The sequence below is a fragment of the Suricata suricatta genome, chromosome 14, assembly GCF_006229205.1.
Source record: "Suricata suricatta isolate VVHF042 chromosome 14, meerkat_22Aug2017_6uvM2_HiC, whole genome shotgun sequence".
Classification (NCBI taxonomy): Eukaryota; Metazoa; Chordata; class Mammalia; order Carnivora; family Herpestidae; genus Suricata; species Suricata suricatta.
The window spans coordinates 86976463-86995300 of NC_043713.1; the positions used below are offsets into that span (position 1 = coordinate 86976463).

An 18838-nucleotide genomic window follows, 5' to 3' on the forward strand; every position below is an offset into this window, starting at 1 on the left:
AACAGCGTCCTGTGTCCACGCCAAGAAGGGCTTGCCACCTGGCAAGGGTCCCACGGCCGCCCCCACGAATCGCACCAGCGTCTTAGCGAGGAGCCTGGTCCTCTGGTGGGACAGCCTCGCCCGCTACGGCAGAGCCCCGCACACACCCGGCCGTGGGACGTGGCCGGGGTCATGGGGAGGCGGCAGCCAGCAGGTGAGGGGGCGCGGGTGTGAACACCGAGGGCAGCGGTGGCACCAACCAGATGCCGGACTTGGGGTCCACGGAGGTCCTTGCGGGCAGAGCCCCTGTTCGGTTGTCACAAGTGTGGGGCAGGGGCTTTGAGGGGGGCCCAGGCCGAGTGCCCCCTCTCCTTACTGCAGGTGGTGACCCGAGGCTGGGGGTGGTGAGGGACTGTGCCCGTGCCCGGCTCTAGTGCAGAGCCACCACAGTGCCGGGAAAGGCTGCAAATACCGATGAGGGAGCCCCCCAGTGTCCCCTGAGCAGCTGAGGCCACGCCGAGGTCTGAGCCTGGCAGTCCGTCCACGTCCGGCCCTCGGAAGGAGCGGGAGAGCCCCGTCCTGGTCCCTGACCATCTGCGGCCGGGCGGCTGTGGGTGCGCCCTGACCCTGCACCCCCATCCACACGGGCCCCAACGGGCAGATGGGGTGGGGGCTGGTGGTGTGGCCGGAGGACCAGCCCGCACACAGGCTGTTGGGAAAGCCGGGCTCTTGGGTGACACTGTCAGGCAGAGCAAAGCAGGGACCGTTCTCGGCTGACTAATGAGCTCGCGGCGGCGAGAGAGGCAGGCAGGTGGGTCCCCAGTGTTGTCCCAGGTTGGTGTCGGAATGAAGGATTGGGCCTCCAGAGAACCCTGCTCTCTCTCGGCGGTACCTTGTCCTGCTCCTCCAGACTCGGCCCCCGGGGGCGTCCGAGTCCTGCGGACCCTCGGCGGGGAGTGGAGGGGGGAAGGGCCTGGGTTGGCAGCAATCCGGTCCCCGCTCCTGCCCCCGGAGCCCCGGCCTCGGGACTCCGGCCGCTCGGGGAACTGAGCAGCATCTAACATGTTGTATGAACACATTGCACCAACCAGCCTGCTGCCGCATCAATGAAACCGTAACAGCAGTGACGTCAGAGAACACAGGTTCATTCCGTGTCACACGGGGTGGGGGAGGGTCGGTGCTCTCCGGTGGGGGGTCCGGGCTGCTCTGATTCGTGCCCCATGTCAGCATGTGGCTTCTGGGTCCCCAAAGCAGCACAAGAGAAAGGATGGAGAACTCACACAGTCTCTTCCCCACCGGCCTGGGGGGTGCCACCTGTCACTCCCATTCACAGTCCTTGCCAGCGCCAGTCTCGCGTCCCCAAGTGCAGGGCAGGGCCGGCTGTGACCCCCCACCTCCCCCATGCTCCAACATGTCCAAGCACATGGGGGCTAGAAAGGAGGAGGGGAGCCCTGCCCGTGGGGACAAGAAAGAGCCGGAGAAGTTCTCCTTGTCAGGAGCCGTGGCAGATGCGGACTGTGGACAGCACAACTCCCAGAGCACTGAGCCGTCCGTCCAGGGGGTGAATCTGGGAAGGAGGGAGAACCCGAACTCAGCCCGTGCATCATTCGCAGAACCTTAGACCCTCAGGGCCAACCAGCAAGGTGTCTACGGAAAGGGAGGAGACGAGGTATCACCGTAGGTGTGTCTCCCGGGGCTGGATGTGCAGTGAGCTCTTTCCGTCCCTTGAAGACCAAGTTTGGATTCCCTCCCGGCCCAGAGCAAGACGCTGGTGTCACATCCGTGCGGGGTGACAACAGAGTCTATTTGAAAACTGCCCTGGCTGTAGTTTGGTTTCCTGGTTCCCACCAAGTGGCCAACTTAATTTACGAGACCGTGCCTGTGTCACCCCTGGTCCGTCAGCCATTCACTGTCCATCTGTCCCCCCACCCAGCCCTGCGAACACACAAGCACCCAGCCAGCCATCCACCCATCCGTCCTTCTGTCCGTCCACCTCCCAGCCGGCCATCCAGCCATCTAGTCCCTCTCCATCCCACCATCCAGCCATCCATCCATTCACGCATCCACCCGTCCATCCCCAATCCGTCTGTCCATCCGTCCATCCACACCACGTGCCTCCATCTATCCAGCCAACCTCCTGTCTGCCCAGCCAGCCCTGCAAACACACACATCCATCCACTCATCTGTCCTTCCGTGCATCCACCCATCCACCCCCCACCCACCCCCCATCTGCCCATCCGTCCAGAAAATGCTTATCGGCTGCGGACTCTTGCTTGGCCTGGCTCCAGGCACAGGGTTTACACCAGCAAATAGGTCAGGCCAGGCCCTCGCTCTTCTGGAAAGATCATCTACGAGGGAAGACACAGCAACCAAGAAGAAGATATGTAGAAGGGACACCTCCGGAGTGCTCTGGAAGCCATGATAGGCAGAAGAGGCGCTGTAGGCGGGGAGGGCTGAGCGGGGTTCATGGAGCTGCTCTTGAGGTGGTCAGAGCAGGCAGGCCTGTGGCAGGGCCAGAGGGTGGGGCCCCGAATGCTGAGGAAGCAGCGAGGACGGAGGCTCCGAGGGGCAGAGGGGCCCAACGGTGGGAGGACTAGACCGAGGAGAGTCTGGCCTCCGTGAGAGGGAGGGGCAGAGGCTGGGCGAGGGCGGGCGACGGGCGCGGCCACGTCACTCTGGGCCGGTGGCCACAATCCCGACTCCGGACTCCATTTGAGGATGCGTGGGCGTCCCTGGAGGGTTTAAAGCTGGGAGTGATATGATTGATGTTTTTAAAAGGTCACCCTGTTAATTTTCATTTAGCAAACAGTGAACGGTCTGCTTGGTGGCTTCTGCTAAGAGCCACGAGATGCTCTGGACGCAGAGGGAGGAAAGCAGAGCGAGGCAGGAGCTTTGGAAGTTCTAAGCCAGACGCTGGCCAGGGCGCCTTGTGCCGATTAGCATGACTCGGGGACCCGACCTGATGGGGCTTCGGGGAAAAGCGGCCGTGGGAAGTCCTGGCCGGCCAGGAAAGAGACGGCGACATGGAGAGCATGTGCCCTGGAAGACCCTGGGGGCCCCCAGGCAGGGAGCAGAGGGCATCTACACTGCATGCAAACAGGTTGTCTGTGAAGGGGGAGCGAGCCCTTCCTCAGCCTGGCCCTCGATCGCCTGGGGTCCTGCATTCGGTTCCAGTGTGGGTGGGGGCGCGGTGGGAGCTGCAGCTGCTTTGCAGGGGCTGACCTGTTCTTAAGCCAAACGTCCTGATTTTCCTCCTGGAAACCGTCCTTCTCTACTCTGTGTCCCTGTGGTTTAGGAGGGGACTCACCCCTTCGCCAGCTTCCAGGCCTGCAGGGAGACGCCCTGAGAAAGGCCGGGCCATTGCATCTTGTAGGAGACACATTTCACTTAGCCTCGGCGGGTGACCCAAGCTGGCCGACACCTGAGCGACTTTTTCTGAAGGCATCCGGACAGTGACCGTCTTTACTCTGAGATTCTTCGCTGAGAAAGTAACGAGGCTGGACCCTGGGGTCCCATGTGCCAGAGCCCCGCCTGGGAAGGAAGAGAAACAGGAAGTGCCGAGCTGGGCCTTGGGGGGGGGGGTCAGACGCGGGGTCCCTGTGTCCACCATTCTGGGAGTCGCATATACTCCCCAGAATAATAAATCCCGTGCCTCTCCCTAAGTTTTCTTCCTTTCCGACGTCCAGTTAAAAGATTTTGAAATATCATTTGTGATAAAAAGATTCTCACTAAAGCGAACATCAAGACAGGACTCCTTCCCTCCCCAGGGGACCGCGTTGTCCCTGGAGTGGGTATGTGCCCCTCCCCCACCCTGAGAGGATACACTGAAGTCCTAGCCCTCAGAGCTTGTGAATATGACTGTTCAGAAAGAAGGTCCTTGCAGATGGACCTGAGTTATGCTGCGGTCATGGAGTGGGGTGACGGCAGCCCCTGTAACAGGGGACAATTTAGACCCAGAGGGACAGAGAGAAGGCGGCGTGTAGACAGGCTACCACCTGGACCACAGACGCCGGGGACGAGGCAACCCTCAGGGGGAGCCAAGTCTGCCAGCACCTTGACTTGGTGGCCTCTGGCGGCCAGAGCGGTGGGAAGTCGGCGGGCATTGTGTAAAGCTCCTCCCGGGTTAGGGAGCTGCTGCGACGGCCCCAGGGGGATGAACACCCCCCTCGTCCCCAGAGCCATTTAGCCTGTGCAGCGCTCCTGCTCCCGTCCACACCCGGACGGTACACACATTCGTGTTCTTTCCCACATACCCAGCGGCGGGGCCAGGGGTGGGGGTGGGTGCAGGGCAGAGAGGAGGCCGTCTGTCCTGAGCAGCAGTCCCCTGGTCCAAGTCAGACTCCCAAGAGACCTCCGGCCCCCACATCCTCCTCCCCGTCTCCCTGTCCCCATCTCCCCGTCAGCCCTCGGTCACCCCCAGTGCAAACCCAGGCCCTCCATGACCGCGGGACTGGGGTGCAACCCGGTTCACCCATCCTGCCAGAGCCCCTCCGTGGGAGTGGGGGGGAGAGTGTCCCCAGGGAGGCACGGACGACCACACCTGGGAGGGACAGCAGGGTAAGGCATTCACAGGTGCACGCCTTCCCAGAGGGAAATGGCACGTGCCCCCTCCCACTTCTAGGGTGCCCTGGCGCAGCCCCACCTGCAAAGTGAATGTGAACAGAGGGTCAGTCAAGGCTGACGGAGACACATTCGTGGGAGCCTGGCGGGCCCGTGTCCCGTGCCGGGGTGGCCTGGGGTGTGGTCAGCCGGGGAGAAAGATTCCTCGATGCTGGGGAAAGTGGTGGCACAGAGGGCCACTCTAGGTGAGGGAGACAATCTGAGTGTCCTGCCTGGAGGCGGCAATCACAAATCCAGAGTTCCCAACCAGGGCCAGGCTGGGTTGTCAGCCCCACTTTGCCAATGTGTCTGAATTTTCAGAAGAAGGTAGAAATCCATATTTTAAAAAGTGAAATGGCCAAAGGGTCTAGGGTCAGCTCAGTCTTTGTTCCGTAACCCGTTTTACCAGCCCGTCTACCATGGAGGACGGTCTGAAACGTACGTCAAGGGTACCGCCCCACCCCCGCGAGGGGTAACGCCCATCACGCTAGCTCCTCCATCTCCTGAGCCTGCAGCGGTTTCTGGCACATAGTAGGTGCTCAGTAAATACCAGGTGAGTAAGTGACTGACCCTCCCTTGACGCTGTTGCATAAAATTCTTGTCTTCATGCAACATGGAACGGCCTTGGGGCTGCATTTGACTATTAGGGAAAATCGAAAAATCGCGCTTTTTCATTCAGCCCCAGAGCTGCGGCGGGCGCCCCTCGGGAAGCTGTGAGACCCAAAGGAAGGACAGAGCAGTTTTCCCCGCTGCAGCCCCGGGGGGAGCGGCGCTGCGCTGGCCTGCCACGACACGCGCTCACCACCATCGGTCAGCAGGCTGTTAGCACGGAATTGCACGTGTGATTTACTCAGAAATCCTTCTGGGTCCTGAAGGAGAGACACTCAGCACACAGTGCACTTTGTCATCGTGTGTCAACACGGTCTCGGTGCAGAGAGCCACGTTACGCGTGTACGGGAGTAATTGGATTGTGCGGAGGCCCTTCCATCTGCATTTTCATTTACCAGAAGCCGTAGCGTTTGCAGGGGCGTCTGGTCTGCGCTGAGGCCGCCCCGTGGAAGGGCCCGTGTGCGGAAGACAAAGCACAGCCATAAAGCCGCTGAATGCAAACTCTGTATTTACAGTCAGTAAGTTTATAAACATATGTTACATCCTTACGATCGACATCCATTCTGCAGGGAGCCGGGTCTGAGCGCGGGCAGCGGCTGCCGGTGAGACGATGTCACGTGAGTAAAAATGTAAAGAAATAGGAGGCGGCTACGGACAGCAACGTCCCGTCACCGAGAAGGGGGACGACTTAACTGTCCAGCCAGACAAGGTGAGTGGACTGGGGGCAGGAGCAGCTGGATCCCAGTCCTGGAGCAGACGGGAAGCAGCTCAGTGGGGGTGCTAAGGTGGGAGGGGGAGCTGGCAGGACGACACCCATGATCTAGGGAGAATTCAGTTATACGCACTGGAGAAGGGGTGAGAGAATGAGAGAGACGACAGGAGGAGGATCGGGGGAGGAGGAGAGAGGAGGAGGGAGAGGGCAGGAGGAGGGGCAGAGAGAGGGCCGGGGGACACAGAGGACGCCGAGGGCCAGGGTCAGGGAGGTGCAGAGGCGGAGGCGGGGGAGCTGGAGAGGAGAACAAACGAGCAGGCAGCGGGACTGACAGTGACCTAGGGAAGGACCCAGAGAAGCCCCGCCCCATGCACCCGGTTGCCCGCCCCTCGCCCGCCCCTCGCCCGCCCCTGCCCAGCCGCGCTCATCGCCCCCAGCTCCGTCCTTAGGCTTCGCACCCGCGGGATGGAGACCTCCGAGTCCTTCGATCGTGACGACAGACCTCTCAGGACTGAGCAGGCCTCTGTCTGCGCCCCGAGCGAGGACGCCCCGCCCTTCCACGTGTCCAAGCGCGCCCAGGGGTGTGGACGGGCCTCCTGCCCGGCTTCCCCCGGCCCCGCACCCTCCACGGACGCCCGCGTGTGTCTCTGTGGCCGCGGACTGGAGGCCCGGGTTGGCCGTCCGAACGGCCTCCCGTCTTTCCTGAAGCAGCAGGGGAGTGAATGTCCCTTGGGGCTGAAATTCCCTGTGAGAACCGCTTGGCCCCAGAGACCCGCCTCTTCAAGGAGGGGCACGTGATGTGCGGCTGGTGGGGCCCCTGCAGTGCGTCCCCTGGAGCTGACGCACGGGCCGCGGGGAGGGAAGGACGCCGTGAACACTGGACAGGCCCCACTGCCCGCGAGTGACCAGCGGCTTTCAGGAAGGCGGCTGGGCGGGGTCGGGGCACAGATTCTAACAGCGAACTCGTCCCAAAGGGCCTGGATCCGGCTTGACAGTCTTTACCCTGTGTCCCCGGCTGACAGAGGAAGGAGTGCCTGAACCGCCCCCGGGGTCTGCTGGCTTGTCCTCAGTCTCCAGCTAGAGACAGACGTGGGGCCTCTGCCCGCGGGTCCTGCTCAGTCCCCGTCAGCAGCGCCTTGGTCCTTCGTGAGGCCGGCTGGGCTTTGGGAGACAGTCCCTTGCGGTGACGCCTCCCAGGAGGGGCCGTGGCTCTGACATCTGCCCCCAACCCTGCGCATGGCCGGCTGTGCGTTTGGACCTCAGCGACCCGCTGCCTCCTGGCGGCGCACTCAGGCTTCAGCTGAGTGTGGTCGACCTCCACGCTCTGCACGGTCGCACTCGGGCGCAGAGCGGATTCACAGCCTCCAAGCTGCTTTGAGTAGAGAGAGGGTGACGAGCAGAGGGGGGAACGTTCATTCCCAGACACTTGGAAGCTCAGTGATTCAGAACTCAAGTTTTCTTGCAAGTTTTAAGTGTCCCGCCACGCAGGAGGAGCCTCGTGCCATCAACCAAGGCGCCGTGTGGCGGAGCGTGTGCGCGGATCCCGTCGCGGGGCCTCCCCAGGTGAGCCGGGGGCCTTCTCCGGGCTCTGTGGACGGGGCGACCTCATCTTGTCCCGTCACGCCACTCCGTCCAGGGGCGCCCTCGCCGCATGTCCCCACGTTAGAGGCTGGGAGGTGAGTGAGAGCCAAGGCCGTGAGCGTTCCGGCTTACACGTGCTCTCGTGACCTTTCCGTGGCGGGGGGTGGCTGTCTGCTCTCCCCAGGGTCCAGATCCCGGCACACCCAGTCCGTGTCCCCACCACTGGTGGGGATGGAGCTCACGGCGGCGCGTCCGTCATCCGAGGGGATGGTGGCGAAGGTGGTAAATTTTACTCTTTTCCTTTTTGAGGTCGGGGATGCCGGGGGCTCGCCCTTCTGATCCTTCCCGTCGGCAGCGCTGGGTCCCGCACACTTGAACAGCTGCCCGTTGAGGCCCTTCTGGGGGTCTGTGCTGAGCAGGTACTTGCTCTCTTCGAAATCCAAGCCCCTGTCGATGGCGGTGATCTGCTCCTCTTGGGAGGACGAGAAGGTGAGGTGGCCCTCCAACAGCTCTGCCCGGTGGCTCAGCCCGACCCAGTCGTGGGAGTGGCTCATGCCCTCCTGCTCTTCGAAGGGAACCTGTTTGTGCCTGTACTTCAAGGCGAAGGCCACGCAGTTTGTGAGGAAGACCACGATGGCCAGGCAGAAGACCCCCAGCAGAGCGTACATGCCGATCTCCAAGTCGCTCAGCCCCTTGGGCGCCTGTGGGAGGCCGTTGTCGTCCGGGTCCCCGCTGCTCCTGGGCACGCCCCCCTGGGTTGGGAAGCCGGTGAAGTCAACGGGGACGGTCTGCAGGCGGCGGCCATCATCCACGGGCCCTTCTTGGCCCTTCTTTCTCTGGAAGGTTGACCTCTCTGTCGTGGACCCCCTTCCCTCCATGAGGCCCACGGACGAGCTTCCGTGGTACTGTCCCCCCGGGCCCCCCCACTCTTGCAAGGGTCTCCTGGGCCGCTTGTCGACGACAGCATTTTCTAGGTGAGCTCCGGCCCCCGTGCGTCTGCTGTCACTGGCGTTGGGGTTAGCGTCATTTTGGCCAAACTTAACTTTGATGTTGGCCGTCCCCACAGCCAGCACGCTCTTCCGCTTGGACTTCTGGCACGGTTCGCTAATCACCATTTCGACCTTGATCAGAGCGCCCTGTCCTTCGGTCTCGGCAGCGATGACAGGCCACTTGGCTCTGGGGTCTTGGTGGATGGAGACCACCTTCTCATCCAGGGAGGTGGTCATCAGGGAGAAGTCCTTGCTGTCGTAGATGTCCAAGGGGGTGACGGAGCCGTCACTGAACTGGACCCAGCAACTGATGGCTGCCTCCTGTTGAACAAAATACACCAGTCAACATGGGTCCCAAAGCCCGCCGAACACCAAGTCTTTGTAAAGTAGACATTCGGTGGCCAAAATAATATGACGGGAGCACAGGAAAACCTTTTAAGCAGCATAGAAATAAGAGACAAGATGCACAGAGGTCGTGGAAGACAACCAGTTCTTACGAAGATGCAAAACCGGAAGCCAACAACCACTGGACTGGAGTGACAATGAGCCAGGGCCCATAACACACTCCACAGTCATACCCGCTCCCCCCATGAGGTGCTGGAAAAAAGACGGCATTTTTGAGACGGTGCAAGACCCACTTCTGCGCAAACATAAGTTGCATGTCGAAGGATATTTCTGGTTAGGGGGATCATTTGCGAGAGTTACACATGTACATGGAAAATATTTACTGCATTATTTTTTTTTAAGTTGCTTTACTACCGAGTCTCCGCTCATTACTCACAACACAGATTAAAGCCCCTGATCCGGACAGGGACACGCAGAGGACTGTGGGCTTTGCTCCTGCCTCTTCTGGGTCTACAGGACCAGGTTGGTACGTGGTTCTGGTGATAGGGTTGATGCGGACTCCAGGAGCCCAACGAGCCAGGGAGAGAGGGACTCCATCTGCCTGTCCTTCTCTGCCGGCCACTCCTCCACCCCAACCAGCTGGGGACCCGGGGGGCCGGCGCCAAGGTCTGTACGCATCTCAGTCTCTTGCCTTTTGACTTTGTTGCTTTAGATCAACTTCCCTGGGGACTAGGTGGACCAGGCAGACCACAGGAGAGGAAGTCATCTCCGATTTAATGGAGCGGAGATGTCACTGAGCTTGACGCGGACTGGTGGGCCCACTGCTACCTCCCTTCCGCAGATCTCGGGGACCCTGCCCCACCCACGCCCGGAAGGCACGGGATCCTGGACACGCAGCCACAGCGGCATGCCAGCAGCTCTGAGCCAGTGGGCGTCTCTCTCTGTCTGTCAGACTTGAACTAAGACAGGTAGGATTGGGGCCTTAGCTGTTGGGGATGTGAGGGGGCCACCACAGTCTGGGGAATGAAGCCCACCCCGGAGCAGCCACAACGGCTCAGGGACGAGCAAATGCTTGGGGACAGCACTTATCTCCAGGAAAAGAAAAAGAAACAGACCGAAAGGAAGTCTTAGGGGAGGGAGTGTGGCCACCGAGACAGACCGCTAATCCTCTGTCTCCCTGAGCTCCTACGGCTGCGGTCTGAGGCCCCCAGTCCTGGAAACACATCCCTGCTTTTCTGAAGCTCGCCCCAGTGGGTTTCACTTCCTCTCAAGCAAAGAGCCCCTGACCGCGACAGAAGCCAGTTTTGCGCGGGTGCCGCTCAGTCTCTGGAAGTAGGAACAAGTCCCTTCCAATGTGACTCGTGGCTTCAGCTCCGGCGGCTCAGCCACTAGTACCGCTACTGTTCAGCATCGGCCTAGACCAGCTGCTCGGTGCGGAATGCTGCCGGGGCCCAGCGCGGGGGCCCCTGGACGGGACTCCCATCTGCCACGACGTCGGAGCAGGAAATCCAAATGCCACTAGATTTCGTGCCACTGAAATGTCAGAGCCAGGTGCACGCGGGGACCAAGGGCCACCAAACCACGGACGGAGCAAACCTCAGGGTCCCCTGTTGAGCTCTGCGTGTCAGACATGGAGGAGCTCTCTGGCCTGATTCTAACTGTATCTTCTCGCGTCCTTAGCTCCTAACAGCTGGTCGTCTGGTTTCATCATCCGCAGCCGCGGGCATTTCTCCTGTGTCATCCGTGCCTTGCGCCCTGGCGGGGATTTCCCCCTGAGAAAAAGGACTTCAGACTTCGGCGACAGTCCATGTCTGCCCCTGGAATCACACCCTTGCAGTGTTTTCTAGCCCAAGCCGCCGCACGCACAGACCTCAGTGAAGAGGCAGAGCGAGGGGCTGCCGCCAGGCGAGGGTCCCCGGGAGGGGAGGGAGGCCGGGCAGGTCAGGGACAAGGCCGCTCAGGTCGGAGCCGAGGGGACAGCTGCCGGGAAGGGCTCCCACCCGGAGGGGAGGTTGCCAGGAGCGCCCCCCGCATGGGCTGGCGGCCTCCCCGTGGCCCCACCGGAGGGCGGTCCTGCTTCACCAGCCACAGAGGGGATGGACGGCCGGAGACCGCGGTCCTGCTGCTCCACATGGGTCACCGAAGCCTCCGGGTCCCGTCTAGAAACGGGTGTTTGCCCTCGTCTGACGAGGGAGGGGCACACATACCATGGTTTGCAAACCATGGGAACACAAGCCATCTACCGCACGATCCACGCCCAAGACGCACAGCAAACTGCCGGCACACACTGGCTGCGGGCACAGAGAAGGAAGCGCTGACTGACGTCACCACGGAGTCACCTGGGATAAACCTGGTGAAAGCGAGCTCCGCCGCCCCAGACCCGCTGCCCCGTCTTCCCCGCAGGTCACGGCGGCCCCGGCGGGACGGCCACACACACCGGATGGGCGACCCCGCCTGCCGCGTGACCCCGCCCCGCCTCCACACCTGTCGGGGCCTCTGCAGCAGGTCCTGAGCCGCCGCGGTGGCGAAGATGGCTCTGTTGCTCCCCGGGCTGAGCTGCAGGGAGAGGGACAGCCCCGTCACCAGCTGGACCCCCAGGTCCGTGACGGTCACCTTCTCATCCAGCACGGTGATGGTCTTCTCCGCCAGGATGGCGTCAGACAGAGGCGACAGGATCTGGAAGGCAGAACCAACACGGAAGGAAACGCTTTCTGTGGTCCCAGAAATCCCTGCCCCGGCGTAAATGCTGTGTGTGGAGAGACGGATGAGCCAGAAAGAACAGAAATGGGTCTTTCCACTGATGCCTTCTTCCAAAAGACGTAGCGCTCTTGTGAAATATAATGCAGTTTTTAATGTTTATTTATTTTTGAGAGAAACCAAGACAGAGAGAGAGAGAGAGAGAGAGAGAGAGAGTGAGAGAGACACAGCATGAGCAGGGGAGGAGCAGAGGCGGGGGTGGGGCGGGGACACAGGATCCGAAGCAGCTCCAGGGTCTAGGCTGTCAGCACAGAGCCTGACACGGGGCTCAAACCCATGAACTGTGAGACCATGACCTGAGCCGAACCCGGACGCTTAACAGACTGAGCCCCCTGCGCTCCCCAAATATCATGCACTTTTAAAGCAGCAGCAGGGTGGTGTCCGGCAGGGGAAGGGGCAGCACCGACGCCCCCCCCCTCCCCGATCCTCATCCACTGAGCCCTGACTCCGATTCTTCAGCAGGGATTGTCGTTTCTATTACTGAGTGCGTGTTTTACTTAAAAGCATGTATTTTGTTTAAATAGTTTGTTTCAGAAGCTTCACGGCATCCGGGGAAAATGGGTTCGATATGCAGTTACGTATTTCCGAGTCTCCTGCACACACGTGACACGCTGTGGGCGTGCATGTCCCACGTGTGTCCCGTGTCACGGCGACTCGCGCTCCAGACCTGGGGGGTCTCCGGGCCCCTGGGACGCCAGCCTGCGTCCCCCACCCCTGCCCCCAGTGCCGCATCCCCCACCCCCGCCCCCAGCCCCGAGGGGCCTCCTCTCCTGTCTGGAAGCCTGTGGCGCCCCGGAAATGAAGTTTACACCCGGTACACCCGGAGGAAATCCTGCGTTTCCAGGACATCTGCGGGGCCCCCTCCCCCCTCCCCCCCCAAGGTCCCAGAGTGGAGTCTGAGTCGGGGGGACACGGCTGCCAGCCCCCTGTCCCCTGCCCTCCTGACATGCTTCTCTGTGCGTGTTGTTTTGGATACTCATGAAGAGGTGCGTCGAGGTGGCAGTTTTCCCAGGACCCCTCACATGCGCATCAAGCTCCGTATTCCCATCCCAGCACCGCCTTCCATCTCTGGGTCTGGTTAGGACAGGCAGATGGCAGTTGGCATGACAAGCGAGTCCCCGGAAGAGAGTGGGCCAGCGGGTTTACAGCTCCAGAGGACTCGGCGGGAAGAAACACGGGGGTCTCAGCACCAGCTGCCCCGCCAGGACGGCCTCCAGGCTTAACACATGGGAGGCCGGCCCGTTCCCCCTCCGTGACGCCTGATTCGGGAGCCCCGTGCGTCCCCCTTGGGCTCACGCTCCCATTGGGGGAGGGGTTAGTGCCACTCGGGCGCCCAGTTTCCAGGCGTTAATGTAGCCCTGGACAGATTCCAGGGACTTCGATCTCCGGTTTAGATCTTTCCAGAAAAGCCAATTGTGGAGGCTTCCAGCTCTTGTCTATGGGGCAGACAGGTTCTGTTTGACATAAATAAAACGTTAGAACGGAATTAATGGCCGCCCTCGAAACAATCAGAGGGTTTCCAATAAAAAGATTTCTTGCTTTTCCGGAAAGCCTGCATCACATTTTCGCCGGCAGTTCTAGGACGGGAGTGGCAGCCGCGCCCTCCCCGCGGTCCTCACCGGCCGCCCGGTGCTCCCAGCCCTGGGGGCCCAAGTCAGGAGCCTGCTTGGCTCACCGTCCCCTTTTCAGGCCTTAGAGACCCCTGGAGCGTGTGACCCCTGGGTCACGTCAAGCCCATTTATTTTCTTCCTTGAGTCAAATGGTCTCTTTTAAATCCCAGCCCGTTTTCCCAGGATGGATACGCTTTGCATCTCGGACAAAGTCCTCACTGACAGGTCGTCTTCAGTTTGTCCTCAGACCAGAGGCGGGCGGCTCACCCAAGGGACCGCCTGGAACAGCGTTCTGGGGGAGCCTTTGTTTCGAAACCCCACGTTGCAGAAACCCCTGGGCGGCTCGGTCAGTCAAGCGTCCGACCCCTGATTTCAGCTCAGGTCCGGATCCCACGGTTCATGGGATCAAGCCCCCACATCAGGCTCCGCGCTGACAGCATGGAGCCTGCCTGGGACTCTTTCTCTCCCTCTCTCTCTGCCTCTTCTCCGCGGTCTCTCTCTCTCTCAAAACAAATAAGAAACGCCTTGCTGGACGCTGACCCCCTCCCATCGTTCTGGCTGCAGATGCCTCCGGCACCGTGAGGCCCAGTCACTGTGTGTCTCTCTGCGGCACGATCCTGAGACACCCCCGTTTTCACCCTGACACGTCACAGCATCACGGAGGGGTGGAAAGGCATTACACGTGACAATGGTCAGCGAGAAGCCACTGGCCGTGCCCACAATTCCCATGAGGCTGGCTCAGGCCAAGGGCCTTCTCCCCAGGACGGTAACACCGCCATGCCGTAGAGACAGACGGCAACCCAACCCGAGAAGCCGTCCAGCATCTGCCAAACGCAGGCCGTACGTGGGGAACCTCAGGAGCCCGGTGACACCGTCACAACACTTCTGTTATCTGGGGGACAATCCCTTTCCCTCTGGAAATGGATGTTGTCCTGAGCAGTGACCGACCGTTCTCGCCCGGGCAGAGAAGGGGCAGGGGGCGGAGGGCCCCGCCCGGGCACGGCTCACCTGGATGGTGGTCATGCCGAGCTCCTGGCCCACCAGGACCTGCCCTCCTTGGAGCCTGGCGATCCGGGGCTCCTCCACCTGCATGAAGTCGTTCACCAGCTCCGTGATGTCCACCTGCCAGTCCGAGCCCAGCAGGTGGGCCAGGTGCCCCCCGCGCTCCGCCGCCTCGGCCACGAACTGCGTCAGGACTCGCACCATGGCGTGCTGGTACTGGAGCGTGCAGCCACGACCCCCTCTTCTCTCCTCCTCCTCCTCCTCGCTGTCCTGGGCCGGCCTGTCAAAGGTCAGTTCAAGTTAACAGGTCCCTGCCAACAGCAGGGGCTGCAAAGGTGAGCGGGCAGTGAGCCCAGCCTGGTGGGTATGCCGGGAACAGTCACCTGCCCACGTGTGAGTCCTGACAGTCGGAAGGGGCTGTAGTGCGTGCGGTCAGCAGAGCTCCTGAGGTCCCCGGGGATCCCCACCTCTGAGAACGCACTTAGTGGAACCCCTTCTCTTTGAGTGTGAGGGGGACTCGGTAGCCCTCCTCCAGTTCAAGGCCACGGCCAACGGCGGGGGAAGTCACTTCCAAGATTAGGGTTTGAGAGACTGTGACACGGGTCTTGCTTGGTCTCCTTTCCTTGGTTCTTCTCCGGCTGCTCTCCTGAAGCATGCTGCCACGGCGTGAGTGGCCCTGTGGAGCGGCCACATGCCGGCCACCGACGAGCGGGGAACCGGGGCCTCCGTCCCACAGCCCGGGGCCGGCCGCCAGCCTTCCCTGCATGAGCTCCGCTGAGCAGACAGGCTGTGGGGGACCTGGCTCAGCCAGGCCCGGACTGCCGATCCGGAGAGAGGGTGAGGCCACAAGTTTGGGGATGGGTCATTGAGTTGTGTGGCAATGGGTAACTCAGGCTAGGGCTGCGGGGGTGGGAACGGCCCTATAAAGCGGCATGCGAGGAGGGCCCTACGGAGCTCAAGGGACGGTCACACGGCAGGAAGAGTAGAAAGGGCCACCGCGGTTTGGCTCGGGGACAGACGAAGTGCTCCCTTGTGTGTGACGCCTCCCACCAGCCCATGCTTTCTGCCGTATCGTGGCCTCCATCTCGGCAGCAGCCCCGCTCTGAGCAGGGCAGCGGGGACACGCTGTGACATAACAAGATCAGACTCAGCCCGTCCCCGGGTGAGTCCTCCCGGCTGCCGATGGCCCCCGCAGCCTCGGGAGCCCTCCTAACCCTGTCCTGCCACCTCAGCCTCAGAGACCCCGGCCGCATGGGAGAGGATCACTGCTCACGCCATCTTCCAACCGCGCCTGGGACCCACGCCTGACTCTCCGAGCTGCCCCCTCGCCCAGGGGCACAGGACTAACAGGGCTGGAGCTCCCAGGGCCGGGATGTAGACAAAGGTCATCCTCAGACGAGGGCCAGTCCCTCCCCGCTGAGCACAGAGACACCGGGAGGACTTCCTTCTCTAACCCTGCATACGCTCACTTCGGACTTTCTGTGGGTCGCCCACATGTGAGTCCTCGGGCCCGGGTTCTCCGAGATGACAAAGTCCCTGAACAGAGAGCCTGACCTCTTGCAACCCTCTTGGGACCTGGTGCCCAGTGTAGACAAAGGAGACCTGTCACTGGGGCGCCTGGTGGCTCATCGGGGAGGTGTCTGCCTCTTGATTTCAGCTCAGGTCATGACCTCACAGCTGTGGGGCTGAGCCTCATCTCGGGCTCTGTGCTCAGCGTGCTGAGTGCAGGGCCTGCTTGGGATTCTTCTCTCCTCCTCTCTCTGCTCCGCCCCACCCCCGCCCTCAAAATAAATAAACTTAAAAAAAAAAAGACCTGTCCCTCTGTCAGGCACACAGGTCACAGGCTTTGACTTCATCTCCCTAGGATCAAGCAAATCTGAGAGCTTCTGGGCTGGGGACACAGAGAGGCTGCCCTGGTCACCAGAATCTGCTCCCAGGTCCCCTCCTTCTGGTATCAGCCCTTTGGTTCAGGTGGGGCTGGCCTCTTCTTCCAGGGGATGGTGAATGAAACCTCACTAGTGTATTCTAAGTCCTTGCTCTGGTGGCTGGATCAGGGATGGGACACGGCCCAAGTGAGGCTAATTTAACTCCAGGACTTCTGCCCGAGACATTGGGAAGGAGAAGGATGGCCTTTCTGAAGACGGGGTGCACGTCCGGAGCCTCGGGAGAAACGCCTGGCAGAGGATGGAGCCAATACCCAGCAAACCAGGCTGAGGGGTGGGGAGAGAGTCTGTCCTTAAGGTGCCATTTTGAATCCCCGGCTCCACTCATGCCTGAAATTGGCTACCCTGTAAATGTCCATGTTTAGCCCAAGCGTATTTGGCACCGGTCTCCAATATGGAGTCCTGCCTAACACACCCACCTTTTGTTGGAGACGATGGGCACCCTCCAGCCCTTGATCTGGTTGAGCTCGGTGTCCGAGACCTCGATCTGCAGCGGGAGCCGGGGCACCCACACCGTCATCTCCAGGGGGCTGCTCAGGTGCTGGTAGGTGAAGTTCACCACCACGTTCACCTTGCCTTTCATTTCTTTCCCGTTGACAAAGACGTAGTCACAGCGGTCAGACACCTGTGAGGCGAGAGACGGGTGGAAGGTGAGTGAGTCCTCACGCTGTCCCATCACCAAAGGAACGGCGGTGAAGGCAGAGGAGGTGGGGGGAGGGGTAAGCCCTCCTGATTGCACACAGACCCCCGGGCACCACGAAATGCTGCTGCTCTCTCTCTCCTGCTGCACCTCTTCTGGCCATTAGGTGCCGGGAGCCATGCCCTCAGTTACCTGGGTGCGTTCTGCCGCCCACCCTCCTCTTGGCCCGCTGACACCCCGTTTGCCTGGTGAAAGGACACGCTGTGCACACAGCCACCACCCCGAGGGCCTCCAGGGGTCAGGCTGAGGCCAGCTTTCACCCCAAGTACCTTCTCAGCTTCCTTCCTCTGTGTGCCCTGTGCTCCGTCCCCCCTCAGGGGGACGTCTCAGGATACCTCCCCTCTCGCTGCGGGGGCGGAAGAGAGCTGTGCTCTTCGCGGTTCCTTACTGAGTCTCAGGAGGTCTTCTCCCCACTTGCCCAGCAGGGTTGGTCCCCCCGCTGACGGCTCTTCCCTCGGTGCCTGCTGCTTCCAGTCCCCCGCTCTGCCTCGTGGAGCCGCTCCCTGGGGACTGACCATGTCCCAGGCTCTGCGTCCCAGGATTTCCCAACCGGAGAGGCAGGCACATGTCAGCGCCTGCCTTCCTCAGAGCAGTCTGGAGCCGGGCACTCCCCTGGGCCGGGGCAGAGCCATGGCTGGACCCCGGGGGGAGGCGCTGCAGGTCCCCGGCTCGCCGCTGCCCCATGCAAGGGCACGCCTCCGGCCGCGGTCCGGGAGAAGAACCAAGCGTGGGGAAGGGATCTTCTTGTCTTTGTTCTCGAGCAGTCTGGGGACATTTCCTCACATCCTAAACAAGAACTGGGCACGTGTGCGAGGCTGATGCATGGTCCCCAAGATGTCAGGTCCCCAATTCCAGGAGCTTGTCAGCGTTACCGTTTTTGGCAAAAGGGGACTTTGGAGAGGCGGTTTCGTTAAGGATGCTGAGAGGGGCTGCCCTGGTGCGCCCCGAATGTGACCTGAGCACCCTCCCAAGAGGGACAGAGAAGGAGATCAGTGGCTGTGGCAGAGGAAGGCCGTGTGCCACTCAAGTGCGATGCCACGCTGCCGGCTCTGACGCTGCAGGACGGGACGGAGGCGCCCCCAGAAGTTCAAGGAGGCGGGGACACACCCTGAAGCCTCGGGAGGGCGTGCGTCCTGCCCACACCTGGGCCTCCGGCTGGTGAAACTGCTTGTGGACACCGGCGCCCCCCAGAGCATGCTGTGTGCAGCCGCCAGGTGTGGGCTGGTGTGTCCCGGCCACGGCCACAGGCTGGAGCCAGGTGGAGGGGGCACCCGCCCTGACCGAGCACTTAGCACGTGCCCGGACCGGCAGGTGAGCCCGGCCACGTGGTCTCAGCACGCTCAGCAGCGCAGGAGCGGGGTGGGCGAGGTCACTGTTCTCATTTCCACGGATGACCAGCCTGAGGCTCGGGGACATTCAGGAACGCTTCCCGGGGACACGCAGCTGGACAGCACAGCCCGGACCCCCTCCCCCCAATCCCTGCTGCCTCGGCCTGCGAGGGCAGCACCCCTGCCCGGATGTGCCTTGCAGCCCAGATCCGCAAAGGGTGCGCACCGCCCTCCAGCACTCGGAGGGCGTGAAGACAGCAAAGCAGAAATTACCAGGTTGTTCGAACATCATAAAAAGCATTTCCAGCGAAGGCCCCTTTCATCTCCGTGGTGAGACGGTCGGCGGGGGGGGGGGGGGGGGAGGCGCAAACGCAAGGGCCGCTCAGAGCTTCCGCGGCCGCGATGATCAATGCTCTGAAGGGAACCGCAGACCCAGGCCCGGCTGCAAGTCAGGGGGGCTGTCATCCTAAATCTCTGCCCACAGCAGAAGTACTTAAATCTGATGGAGGGGCCAAAGGGAGCAGCTTGGTGGCTTTGTCACCGCCGTGGCCCGGCCACTGCTCCCCTTGCCGCCGGCCTGTAATCGCAGGCTTTTCCTCTTTCAAGTCTTCCTGAAAATTGGGCTGAATTGTCACAGACGAGCTGAACGGGGGAGGCAGAGGTGGGGAGGGGAACAAAGGGAGA

General features: G+C 61.6%; 1 protein-coding gene across 1 annotated transcript in view; it reads right to left on the reverse strand.

Moving 5' to 3' along the window:
• Positions 1–5678: 5678 nt before the first annotated feature.
• Positions 5679–18838, reverse strand: part of TMEM132D (transmembrane protein 132D) — a 442505-nt gene continuing 429345 nt past the window's right edge. The window contains exons 8-11 of the mRNA XM_029921636.1: positions 16546–16751; positions 14190–14463; positions 11299–11490; positions 5679–8790 (exon numbers count right to left, since the gene is read on the reverse strand). Of these exons, the coding sequence (XP_029777496.1) occupies positions 7609–8790; positions 11299–11490; positions 14190–14463; positions 16546–16751 (1854 nt within the window). The 3' untranslated portion in view covers positions 5679–7608. The remainder of the gene's footprint in view (positions 8791–11298; positions 11491–14189; positions 14464–16545; positions 16752–18838) is intronic.